We start from the raw sequence: 20361 nt of genomic DNA on the forward strand, positions 1-20361 counted from the left end.
TTGCCAAGAGTGTTTAGCATGTAAGGGCGGTAACACGAGCAATGTGTCTAAACATTTAGCAAAAGTGCTCCACATTCAGACGGAGGAATGCACCGGGTTCAACTGTCTTTCTAGTGGTTCTGTAGCCCCGTCCACGAGTAACGTTTCCACGTCAGGTGTTATGTATGCTAGCAGCAACACACGAGTTAACTACATTATACAAACATGGGTTAATGATGAGAGGTAACTGAGTTATTTAGTTTGTTAACATTTCAGCTATTCTGTTTACAGTTCTGTCATCAGATTATTTAATACGATTTGTTAAAACGTTGTTTCTTTTGATGTGAAATATTATTTATTTTATTTAAATAAAAAGCAATGTTAATTTTGTAAACAATTAGTTAATTTAATAATATGTATTTTTGAATCAAGTATTCATCTTTATTGTCTTCATTGTTAGTTTCCACATGCCTAAAACAACCTCAAGCTAAATCTAAAAGTTGATGGCTAAATAAGAGCGTTTGAGAAATTGTGCAAGGCATACAGTAATAGTCGATTAGTCGTTTCATTAATCAATAGATTAATCGATTATCAAATTAGTCGTTTGTTGCAGCCCTATTATCCCATGTATAAATAAAACGTGTTATTCAGCAACCCTTGCAATTTGGGATTTTATTTTTGGTTGGTAGACCTCGGTGAGCTGGTCATTTCAAAAGTAGCTCACCAGCCCAAAAAGTGTGGGCACCCCTGCCCTAGACTATTTATACTGGTGTACAGCAGAAATAGCCTTAAATATGCACTGTAAATATACTGCATCTATAAGCATATAAGCACTACATACATACATACATACATACATGTATTGCTACCAAAAAGAGCTGCAAACTATTGTTAACTGTCAGCCACTGTCAGTTGTAGCACACAAAGGTTAAAGGTAGCATATAATAATGTTAAAATGTGCAACAAAAAAGAGGAGTAAAAGTAGCTATTTTTTTAGTTTTAGTTTTTGAAAGTAGCTCTCATCCTAAAAAAGGTTGGAGACTGTTATAGAACGATACATTTGACAATTTTAAGCTTGAAAAATTAAGCTTAAGAGGAACAGGTGGGGCTTGAAAAGCCCCACCTGTTCAAAGTGGAGAATGACAGAAAAGGTTTGAGAACCACTGCTGTAGGAGAAGCACCCCTTTATAAGTAGTGCTATGGCGGCATCTCAGTGGTGCTCTGCAAAGAATATGGGAGATAAAGTCATCCTGCCACAAATTCTTTCCATGGCCCCACTGGACAGAGAAGCAGCTCTCCATAACCTTGGTGAAGCCAGCAACCTGCGGGACGAAGACAGCTGGGAAGACAGGATGGACCCATTTATGTTCAGGTTCAAATTTGAGTCTGACTATTTAATGTTTTTTGAGCAGTGCATTGATAAAGAAAACCTTAAGGTTCATGCCTGTTTTGAAGAGCGCGGTTGAATGTTTGCATCAGCAAAGCCTTTCACTGTTGTATAGATTTTTTTTTTGTATACTTGGTTTGGTTTTTATGTTTACTGTATTTGCTTTTTTCGATTCTGTTATCTTAATGATTGTTCTGTTATATGATAAATGTTGTAAATAATAAATGCTTTTTCTATCATTCTATGAAATGCAGTGCAATGTATCATTTGAAATATATGGACTAGATATGAGTATGCACAGAACTAACTAAATGAATAATCAATTAAAACAAATATTAAATAATATACTTAAATACACTAATATATCAATTAAAACAAATATTAAATAATGAACTTAAATACACTAATAGAAAATATGACTTTTTATACCACGTGTTTAAATACATTCATGCATTTAATTAGTATGAAGTTTTTTAATTATATTTAGTCGAGTGCAGATTTGTATTTGTATTTATTGTAGTTGTCCAGCAGATGATGCTGTTTGTGTCATTAGGATATCCATACACCCCGCCCGTCGGACGTCCAGCCCCGCCCCATTCCGCGTTCCGCAGCCAGGGCCTATAGGAATGGGGCGGAGGAGGGGTCGGACGTCCGACCCCGCCCACATCCGACTCCGCCCCATTCCGCGTTCCGCAGCCAGGGTATATAGTGTGTTCCTGCCAGTAATTAGCCGTGTCCCGGCTCTCTGTTAAGCTAACAATTGTAGCTTGTTAGCCCCTGCTATGTTCTAGTAGCTGGGCCACGGCTTTGAAATGGAAGTCATTTGTGGATAAGTATAGGGGACTTGAAGATTGTTTTTTGTTAAAGCCGAGCAAGTGTTAAAGTGATTCTATCCTTACAACGTTTTTCTAGTTCAGCTCACGCTAAACCTGCCCAGATATGGAGGGGGTGCCTCGCGCCATTGAACGAGTAAAATGCTAATTGTGTTCAGAAATAGCATTTATATTGTGTACGAATGCTATGTTCCACTCTTGAAATGGAGACACATTTGTATTTCTGCTTTTTAGAAAATATTTTATAGAAAATGTACCTAAATGTGTGTTCTCTATTACAGGTACAGATTTTCGAAGATTTCCGTTTTGCTGCAACTGGATGAAGTGGACTTGTAAGTTGTGCAGGTTTTCCAGTTACAATGAGAAGGCAATTGTTAAAACTTAGATACATACAGTCGTCTTAAAAAGTCGAAGAAGGGTGAGGTCAACTATTGTCCAGATCTCCCTGAAGGATTGAGCAGTGATGACATGGAAGAGAAGCGTCAACAAATGGAGATGGAAATGCCCAAAAAAGACCCTGATCACCAATTCATTGAGGCATTGATGACTGATACCTTTTCTCAGCTTCGGAGAGAGATCGTTGGAGATCAGCCACTGATCACAGAACTAAAGTCCAGATGGCCAGCTCTGTTCAGTGAGAGACAGGTAATCAATTGTAAATTCAAACTATAAAGCATCTTATTTCATATATTTTATCAGTCTTATTCAATCATGTGAAATTTGAAAACTTTAAATCAAGCATGTAGAGAGACAAAATTATCACGTTTATCAATATTATTGCAGATTCGAGTCAATTGTTAAAAAGCTATTCAAAAACACATCCTTTTGCATGTTAAAGACGGGTATATCATTTTGAATCAAGTTCTACGTTGCACTTAACATTTAAAACACGACTATACTTAAGATTGGGTTCTCTTGTCACCAGCATATGCCATGTTTTTATTGCAAGAAAATGCACAGTTGCACATGCATGCATCTTGGAGACTGTTGGTAGAATATTTTCTATATGTCTGTGTCTCCTCAGATTCAGGCAGAGTTCAAGAGAATTGTCACTATGGACCTGCTGTCATCGTTTCTGGATGGACTTGATGGCCTGGCCCCAACATTGCTGGAGGTCTACAAAGGTGCATCCAGGACGGGAAAGAAACCGGCACTAAAAGGCATTTTGGACTGCCTTGAGAAAGATGTAAGTGGAGATGCTGATGACCATAATTTAGCCACCATTTGTTTGCTACAAATGTTTATATCCCACTGCATTTGTTGTCCTGCAGAACACAAATGAGAGGAGGAGGACTGCTGCTCTCTTGGGACTATCACACTACTTGTCTGGTGAAAATCAGGCAAATGTCATCAGGATGTGTGATGTAAGATCATAATTGTCTTTAATTACTTTATGTAATTGTACATTTTAACATAAATCACCCTGTGCCCAAAGTTTCCTTCAAAAGTAATGTTTACAATTACCTTAATTTAACTAAAATAATTGCAATAAAGAATGATACATTTAATATAAACAAAAACAGCAAGAAAATAAATGTTTAACTATTAAATAATATAAATAAATATATAACTCAAACTGTGAAAAGGGAGCCAATGAGGCAATTGAAATGATGTTCCATCACATTGCACTTTAACACTGTGAACTGTAGATTGTAGCTTCTATGTTTATAGCAGAGGCCTCTTAATTAGCTTTGTAGATAAAAAGTACTTGTAATACACTGAGCTCACTTTTATTTCTCCTTTTTTAAGGCTCATGGAGACACTCTTGAGGAAGCCATGAAGGGGATGCAAGTTGGTCTACTGATAGGCTACGAAGGTGAACGGGATGCCTTTCCTCAGCAGATCTTCAACGTGGCAGTTGTGGTCGAGGAGACCATCGTGTTCCACAACCTGAAGGATGTGGCTTGCGGCTTTGCGATGCTTCTTGGACTGATTTATTGCTTGAATCTTCATTATCCTCTGGAAATGAAGTTTTCCTTTGAGTTCCTCCAGAGGGTTGTCCTGAAGATACAGCCAGACCAAGCCTCTGCCAAAATACAAGGCCTAAAAAACAAACTAGCTAGGAGGTAGATCGTCAAACAGTGTACAGTTCAATTTGGTGTTCTTCATTTGTATGCTATTTTTGCCTCTACAGTGACATGTTTTTAAAAAATAAAAATGTTTTAGGTTAGTGAGAATTCCATTAATGTTTGAAATGTCACGAAGAAACTTGGATTTTAAGAGGACATTGTTGAAAGAGTCCTCTCCTGCTGATGTATAGAAAGAACTTAATGTTCAAAAAGCTCTTTGTTTCGTACCGTTTGCACTGCACCCTCTGTCCTATTAGTCAAATGAATATATTATACATATTAGATTTTATAATGTGTATGTTTGTTGTGTGTGTATGTGTGTGTGTATATATATATATATATATATATATATATACATATAAAAAAGAATTGAATTGAAATTGAAAAATAAAAATATTTCAGTATCTGAAGTAACTTCAAGCCTTGATCTCCTTTTATATGCATGTGGGTGATGTTTAATGTTCTAAGTTCAGTCGGTAAGAAGTTTAAGGAAGCTGGGGAACTTGTCATTATAATAAGAGTTAGAAATAGAAAACACTAGTTTACTTAACATGAAAATGTAAGTTCAATTGCTTGAAAACATGAGTCAACATAACTTGAATTTGTCAGTCGGTATAAATATAGTTAAAGTTATCCTAACTTAGAGCTGTGAGTTAAGATAAGGTAGAAGTTAAAGTTGATTTGACTAGATAATGAACATTTCTTGAACCTATAATGTAAAAGTGAGTTTCTTTAACTCACAGTATTAAGTTATAACAATGAATGATCACTAGTAAAATAACTTGTACTACTTAACATTGTGAGTTGACTTAAAGTACATTTGTACTTTAAGTCAACTCATATATATGAGGCAGCCCTTGAACTTATGTTTATAAGTAAAAACACCCTATTTATTTTTACAGTGTACCTGTACTTGTACTTCTTACATTTTTAACACAAATACCTGTACTTCTTACATTTTCAAAACAGGCTGGTTACTTTAGTTTTAACCTACGTTTGGTGGCGTGATCATTATTATTTAGAGTCATTGCGTGCCTATTGATTTGAACACGATCCGTGTATCCATCATTTCCTGGTCTTCTCTAAAGACGAGGGACCAATGAAATCGTTGTCATTTTGCCGTTGTTCAGCATCGAAACATTCATTAGCTAACAATGACATTATTGTTCTATTAATATAAAGGGAGGACAGTTACTCTATAAAACAGATGGTAGCCTAGTTATGGGTACTTTTTTTACTTAAGTACATTTCGAAGCCAATACTTCTTTACTTTTACTTGAGTAAAGAAGTTTAGTCAGTAGACTTCTACCAGAGTATTTTTAAACACGAGTATCTGTACTTCTACTTGAGTAAAGGATGTACTTTTTTGATATAGCTAAACATTTTGGATGTTCAATATCCCTAAAAACTGACGCCAGCAGCCCTTTCTATTTTATGATGCATGAAACAGCAGCTAAGTTGCTAAGCTTCCCATTGATTTGCTGCCGTCTAATTTGACATTAGAGCCAGATGTATGCAGAATTCCCATTATTAAATGTCTATACAACTAAATACTGTTGTGCTCACCTGCAACAGGGAAGAAAATCAAACAGAGTTGTGCTTGTGACCTTTTCGAATATTCAACATGTGCGAAAACAAATGTACAGCTGTAGACTGTGACAGCACTGTGTTGGTGTAATCAGTCCTCTGGCACGAGGCATTTTGTCTGTGGGGAGCTTTGTTTCCCCAAGATTAGCAGATGCTGATTTATGATCCTGGAGACGCATTCTGTTTGGACATTTCTGCTCCAACAAATATGTTCAGTCATCTTTTCACATCCTGAGATAACTCCTCCAGCCTTGGAAAAAGTTTGAGCAGGGGGAACTTTGCAGCCTAAACCCAGGGAGTTGCAGAGGTTAGTGCTTGCATGTTGAGGCAGATGCCAGCAGAGCCGCCATTACTGCAGGAGAACACAGAGCTGCTGAGAGAAAGAAGGGAAAGATACACCGCCTGCTCTCTGTCCGTCACTCCTCTCCTTCTCCAAAAACATGCAGTCTGCTTCCAAACAATCTCATCTCTACATCTATCATTCATTTCTGTTTTCAGCAGGTTATCTCAGAGGCAGCCAGAGAGAGAGCCCGTCGCTATGGTAACCACTCCAGCTCCTGGATAAAGCCCAGGGTTGTAAAAAGCAAAAGGCCGGTACGAGCAGGGTCCGTTCCTGTCCAAGTCAACAATTTAATGGAGGGGTCACTGGGGGAGAGAGAGTTGTCCAAGCCAACATTATTACTCAGCCACATCAAGATTATTTTTAAAAGGGTCCCACTAAACTTCAGCCCAGCATAGTGTTTAATTTTAGAGGAGAGTGAATGTGCTTTTTAACACAAAGGAGAAAGAAGAAAACACAAGTGGGAGAAGAGGAATACGTAAGGGGAAGATGAAGAGGCAGTGTAAAGGGGGTCGGAGACAGCTACAGACTGAAGGGAAACAAGAGGAAGCAGCCAAGACTGTGAATGTTGTTTTTATCAAGTTCATTTTGTCGCCTGGTTCTTTTCGCCAATCCAAAATTCACTATTACATCACACCGAGCATGGGAAACTTGTCTCGCTCATCTCTTTTATTGCTGACTGCGGAAATATTCATTATTATTGGCGCATCAATCCAACACAACAAATTCTATGTCTTTACTGACAGAAAAACAAAATCTGGCTCTGGGTTAGGAGTGGATTACCAAGAAATGTAATTACAGGTCTGAAACTGCTTAAATGAGACAAACACAATTATTAGTGTTTTTGACAAAAGCCTGTTTTCCATGTTGACAGGGTGGCTTACAGTACAGAAGTTAATGTTTATTGAAGTTGACATATATACTTTAAACATAGAAGTAAGTCAATGAAACATGAAACCAGACCTCAAAACCGAACTACATTTCCCACTCTCTTCAATTATCTATTTGGAGTGGATGAAAGCAAAGCCATGTCTCGGAAATCCTTGAAGGCATTTTGATGACCCCAGTTGATGTAAATAAAGAGAAATACAGAGACAAGACAAAATAAAAACACACTTTTATGGCAACCACAAGCACGTTTTATTCACATGAATGTATCTTTCGCAGAGACAAAACTGGGGAAATAAACAAGTTCAAGGTTTCCTTGGTTTTCTACAAGCATCTTGTACTGTCTACTGGCACCATCTCTTCTATTTCATAGTCTTCTTCCTCCAAAATTAAAGCTCCCAAAAAACCTTTAGCATGTTACAATTATGCAAATGAAACAAACAAACAGCTGTGCGGCTTAAGCTTTATGAAAACAAGAAGAGCAAAGTAAGGGAAGGCAGGGCTCTCAGCCGGCGGACAAAGTATGGATTGAATCATGGAGTGACAGGAAACCAAATGAATCATAACCAAGAGAAGTTGAGCTCGGTTAAATCTACTTTCCATTGCAGTCCACTGTGGCAAGAAATGACGAGAAAAGGAGCACAGTACTGATTGTTTGACTTGGGATTCAGGGGTTTTACAAAAACCTCACGGGTGTCTCAGAGGTAGCCAAGCAGCTTAACTCCACTATTTTCCAAAGTTGATGTAAGTGTGTGTGCTGATGAAGTGGCGGGGTGATGGTCTGCATAAGTAGCATCCTCCCTGGACAGACAATAATACCACTGTGTATTCAGTGTTGGGCCAGGTTCTTCTGGTGATGAAAACACATTCAGACCACTGTTGAATTTGTGAGTATCATAGTCTTTTCAAGTAGTCTGCAAACATTTCCACATTGCGACATCTGGTTTGCAATGAACAGAAGAGTTTGTAGGGCCAAACACAAAACTGAAAAATGCTTCTTTTCTATTTCATCCGTGTCCTTCAGTGTCTATAAAATAGCTTTCTGACTTGAGTGTCTGTCAGACCGTGTGCACGTTTGGGCCGCTGAGACTTGTCAGGCCATTGCTGAGGAGCAGAGATCTGAGATGTGAGGAACCAGACGGGCTCTCAATTGGCCACGGAGGTGACGATCTGGACCACTTCGCCGTTTTCTCCCTGGATGGCCCCCTGGATGGCCTCTTTCACCTCCAACTCCGCCTGCATGGCCGGGCTTAGCTCAGCAGCCTGTGACACATGACAGAGAGGAGATCATTTAGAAGACTGTAGCATGCTTTTTGACCTGATCAGTGATCATGAGAAGGCTGCAACACAAATCTGTGTCCCAGGAACTCACAGAAAAAGACCAAAACATGATGTAGCCCCAGCCAGGGGTGGGACATATAATGATATAATTATCAAACCAACATCAGATTGGATATTGTGTTAATTTGTATCGTTATACAAGTGTTGTGTTTTCCTCTTTTTAAAAAGGCTGGATTACGGTAAAATTATGTATTTTTCTGAATGTATCAGACTGTTATATAGGTTTCATTACTTCCTTTACCTGCTTAGTCATTACATCCAAATTAATAGAGATTATTTATCAAAAAATGTTATCTAGTTTTTTGAAAGCCTCAATGGCCAACCCCACAATATCGTCACACTATTGTTGTGGAGGTATTGTGTGAAAAACGTTGTGATACTGGAATATTTTCTTTCTAAACCGCCCAGGCCTAGCCTCTGCCCCTGCAGCATTGTGGGAGACAGGTAATGGACTGAAGATGTAAAGGAATGACAGGAGAGATTAGAGAGGAGATATATCAGAGAGAAGACAGTTGGTGCAAAGGCCAAGAAAAGAGGCAGTGACAGGTGGGGGGACGTGAAGTGATGAGCTATTTGTATTATAATGTTCTCTGACTGACTCTGTGCTCGGTGTTAGACAGAGCAAGCTATTGTGTAGGTTTAAAAAAAAAAACTCAAAAGATGAGAGGTTCATGACTCAGTCCTGGATGATATTCATGAAGAGTGACTCACTCCTTCCTCAAATGCACGCCAAAGGTTCCCTAAAAACACCTGCCGCATGTAATCCTCCCTTCAGCCCGGCATGCTGTCACTAGACAATAGCATTGAATGATGCACAGCTGCAGCACAACAGTGCATACAATACAACAACACATGAGGCTGACACACGGTAACCACTTGCGGTCAACAGGCCAAGTAAAACTCACATGGATCCATGTTTCTCACTGAGCATATGAAACTTTGGACACGGTGAACTGTCACAGTGCGGGCCTTGTTCTCCATTTGTTAATACTCAAGGATAATAGATCCATTGCTTTCAGTCTTTTTCAACAGAACATGTGTTGGATTTTTTTGAAATGTGTGGGTGAATCAGGTTCTTGTTGTTCTTTATTCCCACCATTAGACATGGAGATAAACCATGTTGCATCAAAACTCCCAACTCACACTGTTGCCCCATAGATTACTAAAAATGTGTTGACCCCAACTTCATCTAGTTTGGTAATGGAAACTATTTAATAAAGAGGGAGGGAAAATGCTGAGATAAATAAAAACAAAAGCCTAAGTAACTTTTCAAAAACGTTTATAAGTGCTGCCATATGTCTGGACACAGATGAGAGCAATTCTCTCGATTCAACACTTTGCAAAAAAAGTGGAAAAAGAACAGCGCTAACCTTCCTATGAACCTTGAACTGAAAGTCAGCCATGTTTACACTTCAGGACATCACAACCCAACTTTGATAATAACACACCCTGAAGCAGGCCCAGTATATATGCCCCAATCAAATCTGTGCATTGTGTCTTTACAATACAGCTGCAGTAGGTTTGATTAGGCAATGCTATTCTATATCAACTTTACTTACTCATTTATCATATGCATTCACCTTTTTGATAATGGGTTGGATAGATCTACTATATGAAGTCCTTTAAAGCACACTTAATAAGATCAACTTGAACATGTTGAGCATCTTAGCACCAACCTTTTTTGACACTTGGCAGTGATGCCAAATGAAAATCTGCTATCGACGAGTTTAAATATTGTTTGATCAAAAGTCAACACATTGTTAACAGGCTTGTTTTTTCTGTCCTGGGGAATGTCCCTTCGCACTTATTGAACCCAAACTCCAGCGAACAGAACGCTGATCAGACCTACTTTGTTGATTTCTGTCAAGATGTGTGTACAATTAGACATTAGGAAAACATTAGCTCTTTTTAGATCTAAAAATCCATCCAAACAAATCAGTTGAGCAAACAAACAGTTTGATTGCTCCCTGGGCCCGCAACATGGGGTGCAGACCCTGGAATAGAGTGGGTGGGGGGGCAATCGTTTTGTATGCTTTCTGGAGTTTATCAGTTTGTGAACGACCCACACCCAAAACAATAAATCAGTCGAAGATGCCTTAATCTCCTCGACACTCACAAGGCAGAGGAACTAATGAACTAGACGACTACCAACAACAAAAATACAGCAATACAGCGTTTTACTAAGATCAAAGTTTTGTTCTAGGAAACCTGGTGCGTGGCTTTTCTGCAGAGAGATCCGTATCATGACAGGACCCGTATTTCACACAGCCATTAATCATTTGCTGTTCTCTCCGTTTACAATATGACAGAACAAAGACCCACATCAAGGCTAGAGGGAACTCAATTCAGCATGGGACTTGAGGGAAAGAAGCAGTGAGGAGAACATTTGATATTTAGGGTAAACAAAAAGCAGAAAGAACAATAGAAACACGTGGTGCTTTCATATCCACCCCAAAGTTAAACTGGCCACTTCAAAGGCCACGCTGCCGTGTGCAACATCCTGATTCCACATGTAGCCGTTGCTCAAAAAACTCACTCATCGAGGGATTTCAGGCATATCTACTAATTACTACCCGTCTCCTTGTTACACTCCATTCACTGCACTCTATCATGTTAAATTACTGTTTGTACAAACAGCCGTCATAATGACTGAAAGCTGAGTGCATTTTATTTGAATATAATTATGACAGCAGGGGAAAAGCGGACCCATTATACCGGCAAGTATTTCATCTAAATTGCAGAAATTAAACTCATTTCAACATTACTGTAATTATGAGGGAAATATTGCATGATATATTCTGCTCATTACGAGGCTGATCAGATCCTTATAGAACAAAGGTGTGAGCCCTGACAATCAGTAACTCTGGCTGCTAGACAGGGCGGCATTTCTCCAAAGAGGGAGAAGGAAAAAAAGTAAATAAAACATATGTTTGATTCCTCAAAAATATGATTATATTTGAAAAAATATGTTCCAAGTAAGAAAGTATATTCACTAAGGTTCACCAATAATTCGGTTTCTTGTGGAAGGCAGATGTTAGAGGCCTTGTAAGATAGATTTTGGATTTGAATCAACTGTTGATGACTCGAGGTTGTGTGTGTTATGTTGTTTGTTTGCAATAACAATGTTTGGAATAAGTTGCAAATACAATTTTTTCTTTTATCACAGACAGCTGATGAGATTGGTACTGTATATTCATTTCAATTCTCCAGATACTAAAGTGAATAGTCTGTTACTTATTTGAAATATAACTAATGGTTTATAACTTAACACTGTGGTATCATGAAGTTATCCAGAAGACTGATATTTATTAGTCTGATTTACTTTAAGAAATAAACTTTGAATCCAAACACATACTCCTAATCACTTTTTCCTGGGAATTGTATTTCCTGGCGAGCACTCAGCATGCTTCCCAGATTGATGGCATCACTGAAGGACTGATAACAGATCTACTTCAGTTTGAGGAAAAGATGTGGAGAACAGCTATTTGTCATGGATTTCTTCAAAAACAAACACGTGTAGTGGGACTGATTTAGATTAGCAGCGGGGTCTGTTTCACTTCAGATGATCGAAACATTCTCCAGGTGTTGGAATACTACCCATTAACAAACAATCTGTGTGTGTGTGTACACGTGTACAAGCCTGGAAGAATGTGTGTTTCTTTGGCTGTTGTTTTACCTGTACGGCAGCTGTGTGATCTGAGACGGGCGCGAGTTGGACGTACTGCACTTGGATGTCATTGGGGAGGGGGGAGCCCTCTACTGCTGTGGCCCCCCCATCAGCTGATGCCACCGCTATGAGCTGAGCCCCACGTAGCACCTAAGATGAACAATGGAGAGAGAGAAAAATAGTAGTCAACCATTATGATTTCAGTCGATTCTCACAATTATCATCAGCCAAAGTGTAACAGAGCCCATTGAAACCCCCTCATTAGCTTGACTCAGTTTGAAAAGCAACAATCAGGCTGGCTCTGCAATGATCTATAGCAAACACGGTTGGAAACGAGAAACAAATAAAACCAAACAGCAGAGAGTCTCATTTAGGTCCTGTCTGATATGTTTATGTTCTTTTATTGATTACAGCCAAATGTGTGTACAAGCACTGTGTCACATAAACACAATGCGGGGGTATCTGAATGATATGAATAAACATTTCAGCCCTGCTGTTCTCACTGTGTCTCATCCCGCCCTGCTTCTATGTATCGACTTTGAGAGGAACTTTATGGTCCATTCAACTCAATTACCTTTTTTTTTTTTTTTTTTACAAGTTTTGCCTTCCTGCCCTCCATAACATGATGTACTAATTAGAATTCATTTTTATCTGGGACCATTTAATTTAACAATTCTTTCAGACGAAGAAACAAAAGAAATTGGCAGAGAATGGAGAAAGAGACATCGCAGGGGGATCCTAATCTCCCACAGTGTTGAAAGTGAGCCAGGCTCTGTGGTTCTGACGCATTCATTACAGAGCAGCTGGAGAGTTGGGTATTCCTATACAGGGTATATGCAGGAATCCTGAAGTCAAATTTAATACCTTTAAAGACCTTTTTTTTAAGACCCTTTCCATACATTTTAAGACCTCATCGCAACTTCGAGTTCTAACCGGTTACATTGGCGACACACTTTACCTCACATTTACTATATTGATTGTAAGATAGCACAACTAAACAGAGTGCAGACAGACTACTGAAGCCTCCTCTCCACATGAACTTCAACCTCTCTGTGAAGGTCAGGTTTAATGCAGTATGCTGCTTTGTTGCTTCTGTACTGTGCTCTTTCATTCCAGTAGAACTCCTCAGAAACCATTAGAAACCAGTATTTGACCAATAAACAAAACTTTGAACTATGAAATATATTAAACTTTGGTGAGCTTCAGCGGGGTAATGCCATATAGGAGCTCCCTCACAAATACCCAGGGGTTAAATTGGGCTGGGGCTGTCCGGGGCTAAGCACACATTTGTCATATGTTTACAAAAAACGATATATATGTTAAGACTTTTCTCGTTCTTAATATAGACTATATTTAGGGTCGTTATGTGTTGACCTTACTTTAAAATAGCAGATCTCTGTGACCGGATATAGTTTGGCTTAGACCCCGGCCCCACGAGGACGCATACAGTAAAATGTATACGCAAACGCAAAAAAGTCTTCCGTTCACACGCATTCGATTCATTAACGTGTCCGTTCACACTAGACCGCTGGAAACGCTGTAGTACATATACCAGGCCTGCAAGTGGCGCTGCTACCGCCACAAAATACACCAAAAGCAGCGAAGAAGACCCCGGAGCATGGTTGTCATGGTTGTCATGGTTGCCCTTCTGTTTAATCTCCGCAGTGGACGGCGTGTTCTCCTGCTGTATATCTCTCAGGTAGTCCACCAGCAGATAACCACCAACCACCGCTGATTATCGTGCCTTCATTGTAACAGTCGCGGGTACACTGTGTTTATGCGTGGGGATTGTTGCAGTAAACCATTCCACTGTAGCGCCCGGTACATTAATGGGAAACCCTAAATGTTTGAGCACCCTCTATGAAACGTCAAGCTACCCTACAGCATCCCCAAAATAAATCTCTGGCGCCGCCACTGAGCCTGAGTATTTGTGTTGGGGGGGCCCGACTTTTTTTTTTCTCCAAAGGGGGGGCCTGACAGAAAAAGTTTGAGAACCACTGCGATAGACTGTAACCACAACACACATTGGGCAGTGTATGTTTACGTGGGTGTTTCTGTGACCTCGTACAAGGCATTAGCAGAGGACACCTTTTTATTTGTTTGGATTGTATAACTCTAATGCAGGGGTGGGGAACCTCCGGCCATTTGGTTTGGCCCTTGAGGTAATTTATAAACACACGCAAAAAAGAAAAAAATTAAAGAAATCTAGACCGCAAAATAATTAAACAAGCGAGTGCCTGTTTTTCCTGGCAACGGTCATGGTCCTTGAACACAACACGAGCCTAACGTGTCATCACGTGGTATATGTCTCGTATGACAGGGGTGCAGTGCTGACGGAGAGCACCAGAACGCCACTCCGGGACTTCAAAAAACACACATGCTGCAGTTTTTGCGTGGCTGTGTCTTAGTTGTAAACCCAGTGGCGATCTGTCATACTGATCATACAGTCAATAACTTTGTTGTTATTAGCATCTGGTTAGCTAGCTATGCTAACGAATATAAGAAGCTTTTTCTCCAACCAGTGAGGTAAAGGCACATCTTTATATGATCATTATAGTTATACAAAAATAAGAGAATAAAGTAAACAGGTATCAAATACTATATGACAGTAAAAAAAAGTTGTTATTAATAAACAAGAATACAGTTTGAAAGGGGAGTGATTTGTAAAATATCCATAAAGAAAAAGAAAATCTGCTTACAGTTCTGTTTCATATGGGTGTTGAGAGATGTTTCCATTTGCTCTCAAAGTGCACCAGATTGATGCTTTCAACTTCAATATTTTAAAAAAAATCTTCCCGGGGGAGCATGCCCCCGGACCCCCCTAGAGGAGGTTAGGTCCCCCCCCCCACTTAAATCATGTCCATGGATAGGAAACTAAATACATTTGCACACATCTTGTGTCCATATCTTTCTGTTTGGTGGTCATGCCACAACCGTGCACGTGAATGCATGCGCGAGTCATGGTAAGATATCTGGATTAAGAGGTTGCTTTTTCTTTGCACAGCATGAAAGAAAGGCCAAATGAATGAGCTGTGATTTTTAAGCAGAGGTCAATAATTTGTACGGCCCTCGAAGGATGTTGAAAAAATTGACATGGCCCTTGAGAGGAAAAAGGTTCCCCACCCCTGCTCTAATGCGACAACAGACATACAAATTAACATGCAATCTTCCTGTCAACACATACGCATGAGAAAGACAAATGGAGAGAAACACTCAGCTTTGGGCTTGTGCATGTTCATTGTAGTCTGACAGAGGTCACACACCACACTACTACCCCCCAGTGTGGCCAAGCTTTCCAGCAAGAAGTTTCTCAGAGTGGTTTGAAATTAAAGGCATTCCTACACAAACTGACAGCAGGGTCTCATTTATCATTTATATCATGGCCTTGGACTGAACACAGGCACATTCAGTGTCTCCTGTCTGGCAGGGATCATGTGTATGTTGTCTTTGTGTTTTTCTTCTAAGATGTTATGTGAGGTCTCCAGCTGCACTTGGTACTGGGACATGCTTAACAGACATTAACATTTAAGGGAGAATATGCAAGCCTGCAGGAAAACCCAAACCTCACAAACCTCAATTACAGATGATGTTTGTTGCCCCCTAACCCCTTCCAATCCCAGAGTCCCACACTGCATCTCAACCGAAGGTCCAACCTTTACTTTGAAGATCTGAGCTAATGGCGGGCCCCAAAGGTTCACTTAACCCACCCTCAACCCGCCGATTAGCCTCGTCATCTAAAGAGACTTTGCCAGTTTCACCACAAAATGCCTTCTCATCACCATAATGTGCCGAGCCCGGCCGCCCCGATGGAAGTCATTAGTGTAAGAAGTCCGCCTGACTCACCGGATCAGACAACCAGGACACTTCAGGCACAGTATGGATTGAGGGTGGGGGAGCTAGACTCTTAACACAACAGAAGACTCAAATGAATCACTGTGTTTGGTGACACATAAAACATTCCTGATCAATAACATCATTATCCCGAAGGGTTGGTGTAAACTATAATCAGACCGTGAAAGGAATAGTTTGAAGATGTTGTGAAACATGCTAATTCACTTTCTTGCAGAGAGTTGGAGGAGAAGCTCAAAATTACAAGGTCTGTGCAATAAATATGGAGCTAGCTAGCTTAGTTGAGCATAAACACACGCTAGGCTAACCATCTCCTGGTACCAGTAAATGAGCTTATTTCCTAAAATGTCTAACTATTTCTGAAAAACGTATGGACATACTTGAAGTATGGATCATCCCACTGAGACTAAATCCTTGGAAACAAAGCTTGATCAGTCAACTCATTGACATCAGTGAGAATCTAAAATGTACAGCCAGCTGTTGAGAGGCTTCATGAAGGCATTCCTCTATAGAGATCCCTCCTCATCCTCACAGTTTATCTCACTGTTCTCATATATGAAATCAAGCCCAGCGTCTGCCAAGTGTGCATCTGTCTGCAGTCGTATGTATGTGAACCTATGCGTGTGCGAACTCAAGTAAAATCATGTGTCTAAACCGTATAATTACCGCAGAGATTCTATGTTTGATACTTGAGATAGTAAAAACTTGTCAAACTCAATAAGATTCTCAAACTCCATTTGAGAGGCACTTGCATTCTCAGCTGTGAGGAGCAGCACAAAAGCATTTACAGAGTTGGAACGGCGTGTGAGATCTCTGCAGCGATTACACAGGAACTTCTCGAGTCCACATCCTGTCCCACGACTCGCTTTTTCTGAGCAACCTCTTTCCCTCTATCTGGGTGTAATACTGTCCTGTTTGGCTTGAAAGTATGAATATGTCCAAAACAATCGAAAGCTAAGAGTAAATCTACGCTCAAGACACATATATTAACTTTACGGAAGATGCCAAAAAGTGTGAGGATACATCTTAGTCTTGTTTGTATTTGGGTCACCCTATTAGCATACATCATATATGTGTTGTCTATAAATACCACAGGGTTGAAAGTTTATATAAAACACTGTAAAGCAACATACTTTGATTCTGTTGGCCCTGATGATAATTGCTCCTCATTCGGCAAATAGGACATAATCATCATTAAGTTGTTTGGTAATGGTGAAAAAACTAAATTATGCTTTTAGTTTTCTGATGAATAAAGATATTTAGCTTGAACAACAAATCAAGGTTGTTGTAGAGTTGGATAATTAATACCTCTAATAAAACGTTGTAAATGTTTGCAAGGGCTTACTTGGAGCAGACAAGTCCCCCAACAATGGGAAAACTTAACAGACTTGTTTTGATTGCCTAACTGTGTCAGTTTTCAACTACATGCGGGGGTGACTCACTTAAAATGCAGCCCAATATATAAGATTTGACGTAGTGGGCTGAATTTGTCAGAAACAGAGGCCATAAACAGTATTTCTTGAGTGTATGTTGACCTCAAAGTCTAAAGAAGTGGGACCCTTCGATAACCATTACCCGCTGGCTGGCCACCCCTATGCAGACAAGCTGGATTAAAGAGCCCTGATGCTGCAACACAGTACTGGAGAGAAGAGTGTTGAATAATCAAGAGCATCTTAAATTCTCTGTAGGCTTTGCTAGCTGTCATTGCCTAAAGAAAAAAGGGGAAAATAAATATTTTGCTGATGCTGTAATGCTCTCGGTAATGGATTCAGGCACTAAGGAAACTGCAATGTGAGAGCAAAAATGAACAACAACAGCATCTTAATGCGAAAAACATTCATGATTTCAAGACTGAAAGAAAACAACCAACTGGATAAACAACGCCATCATCTGTCCTTGTCTGAGGATTTTAAAATGTGCTTCTTCTCCTTTAACGTAGTATAAAATGTATACGTTGTATGTTATACAATAATAGTTCAACTTGAATAAGGAAGGCTTGCAGAAAATATCAGAAATGCAACAATGTCTCAAGGGGTAACATTCTCAGTGATGCATCAATCACTAAATGTGTTTCCACATCCTAATCCTTTGTGCAAGCTGGCATTAATTCCCAGGCTCACCGGAGGTCTCAGTTAAACTCAGCTGTGAAGCTAACAATAATATGAGTCACCACTTAGTGTGCATGTATGTGTTTGTGTCTGAGTATGTTCTTAAAGATTTTTCTCCCCCCTGAAAGATAGTCTCTTTTAATAAATACCAAAATCCACACACATAGAACATAAAGGTTTTCCTGTGCTCTCCAAAAAAAAAGATCTGGTTCCTATGATTCCTTAAAGCCCCTGTCACACTGTCCCGAAGTTGACACCCGAGTGACTGCAGCAGTCTTCACCTGGGTGGGTGGTTCAGAGGATGGGGGGGGGAATATGGCCTGTTTGCGACTTGGCCCTTAATATGCCCCTTAAGCACAGCTGTGTGCTGAGTGCTTGTTGAGTGTCGACAAGTGGGAAAATAAGCACACTGGCCTAAATATGTCTCACTGCAAGCATTAACTCCACATATATTTTATACTACCTCTGAGTCTGAGGACTAATCTGATTTAAGCTGAGCCCCAGCTCATAATATGATTGAATTGCAACAGTAGGCGCATTCACACCGCAGTACTTTTCCCACAAAGGTTCATGAGAACTCTTTAGTTCTCATGAACTAAGTACAGATCGCGTTCACACCGGAATAAGTTCCTGGGGAAAGATTAGGCAAATGAAGACGCTGACATCACTTCTTCTGCTTTGGGTTTACTGGCAGGCCGCAAACCACTTCACGGCGTATACTGCCACCCGAAGTCCCCGGCCGGAAGTCCCCGGAGTTCGGGACTGGCTTCAGTAGAAGCTGCTGGGACTCCAAGCAGCTTCCACTGAAGCCTTCCGAGTAAATCGCCAGAACCTCCTCATATCCACCGATCCCATGTTTTGTTTTGTGTTGCCATAAATTAGTCTCTTTTGGGAGTTTCACGGGGCGTGGTTTGCATTCCGCCCAGCCAATCAGACATAGGAACCTTTTTCTCCCACGAAAGTCCCTGCTCTCTAGCAGGGACGGAAAAGGGGGTAAAAAGGTTCTGATGAACTAATTTTTGTTCCGGCTCTTTTTGGTGTGAATGCGACATTTCGGAACTATATCGGAACTAAAGTGGGAAAAGTACTGTGGTGTGAACGCGGCTAGTGTTCTTGCGGTAAAAATCTAAAAAGTTTAGAAAGTTGAAAGACAAGCCAAATAGTATCTTGTTTAGTTACTCTACGATTTGAGAAGTTTCACTTATTTACAGTTAAAGGTTAAGACATTTGCCAAGTGATATTACCATACATTATTACCTCCTATTATATATCTTGATGTCTCTGAATGACCTCGTCACATGGCCCACAGCTTCCCATCTCCACCCACACCCTGACAGTGTTTCTACACCAGAGCTCAACACCTGCATCTAATCAAACCCTCCCTTGCATCCTTTGCTCCACAACTCCCACAGGCACTCTGGGAGTCAGAATCAGAAAGGGCTCTGAAAGGTTTTACAACAAACCCGGCTTGACTTGAATTCTGATCCAAGATCGGCTAATCTAAAGAGGACTGATTTAAAAAAATACCAGTTGTAATTAAAACTCAGGCCCTGTAAAAACAATAATGAAGTACATTCCATTGAAGATTTTCTCTGTTCTCACGATTTAGGATAATCACTTTGTGTTTCAAATTATCCATTTCATTTCATTTCAAACCTTTATTTAACCAGATTGGTCCCATTGAGATCATAGATCTCTTTTTCAAGGGAGACCTGCAGCATATAGGTTCCACATGAAACATAAAACAATAAAGGACATTATACATTATATTTACAGGATACATTTACATAGTTATAGACATTTACAAGTGGCCATAGTATCAACGAGCATTTCATTTAGCCTAGCTTTAAAAACATGCAGAGGAATGAGATTGCTCAGTTTCAATTCTTGCTGAAGATTGTTCCAAGCAAATGGAGCTGTGCACATAAAAGCTGTCTTACCTAAGACAGTCCTTGCTCTTGGCACATCTAACAATACTACATCATGCGATCTCAGACAATAGCTGCTTGCAACTCTCTGTGTTATCAGAGAGCAGATATAATACGGGAGTTTACCCAACAAAGCTTTATAAATAAACGTGTACCAATGACTGAGCCTCTTTACAGTAAGTGATGGCAGACCTGCCTTAGCATACAGGGTACAGTGATGAGTAAGTGCTTTACAATTTGTGAGAAATCTCAGTGCGCTGTGATAGGCGGCATCTAACTTGTTCAGGCAATAGGCAGGTGCATTCATATACAACAAATCACCATAGTCCAGCACAGGTAAAAAGGTCACAGTGACTAGCCTTTTCCTGGCTTCAAAAGAGAAACA

General features: G+C 40.0%; 2 protein-coding genes across 3 annotated transcripts in view; one reads left to right on the forward strand and one right to left on the reverse strand.

Annotated features, from left to right (window-relative positions):
* Window positions 1–2625: 2625 nt before the first annotated feature.
* On the forward strand, window positions 2626–4525 carry LOC117545671. 2 transcript variants are annotated; one of them, XM_034215535.1, is made up of 4 exons: window positions 2626–2844; window positions 3224–3385; window positions 3471–3563; window positions 3949–4525. In XM_034215535.1, the coding sequence occupies exons 1-4, from the start codon at window positions 2668–2670 to the stop codon at window positions 4267–4269; spliced, it is 753 nt and encodes a 250-aa protein (XP_034071426.1). In that variant the 5' UTR covers window positions 2626–2667; the 3' UTR covers window positions 4270–4525. The 2 variants fall into 2 exon arrangements, with proteins under 2 accessions (XP_034071426.1, XP_034071427.1); XM_034215536.1 differs by lacking the exon at window positions 3471–3563.
* Window positions 4526–7295: 2770 nt separating this feature from the next.
* The window catches only part of banp (BTG3 associated nuclear protein), a 45874-nt gene continuing 32808 nt past the window's right edge, over window positions 7296–20361 (reverse strand). The window contains exons 12-13 of the mRNA XM_034215695.1: window positions 12101–12241; window positions 7296–8346 (exon numbers count right to left, since the gene is read on the reverse strand). Coding sequence (XP_034071586.1) covers window positions 8230–8346; window positions 12101–12241 — 258 coding nt within the window. The 3' untranslated portion in view covers window positions 7296–8229. The remainder of the gene's footprint in view (window positions 8347–12100; window positions 12242–20361) is intronic.

Source organism: Gymnodraco acuticeps, unplaced genomic scaffold (genome assembly GCF_902827175.1).
Source record: "Gymnodraco acuticeps unplaced genomic scaffold, fGymAcu1.1, whole genome shotgun sequence".
NCBI lineage: Eukaryota > Metazoa > Chordata > Actinopteri > Perciformes > Bathydraconidae > Gymnodraco > Gymnodraco acuticeps.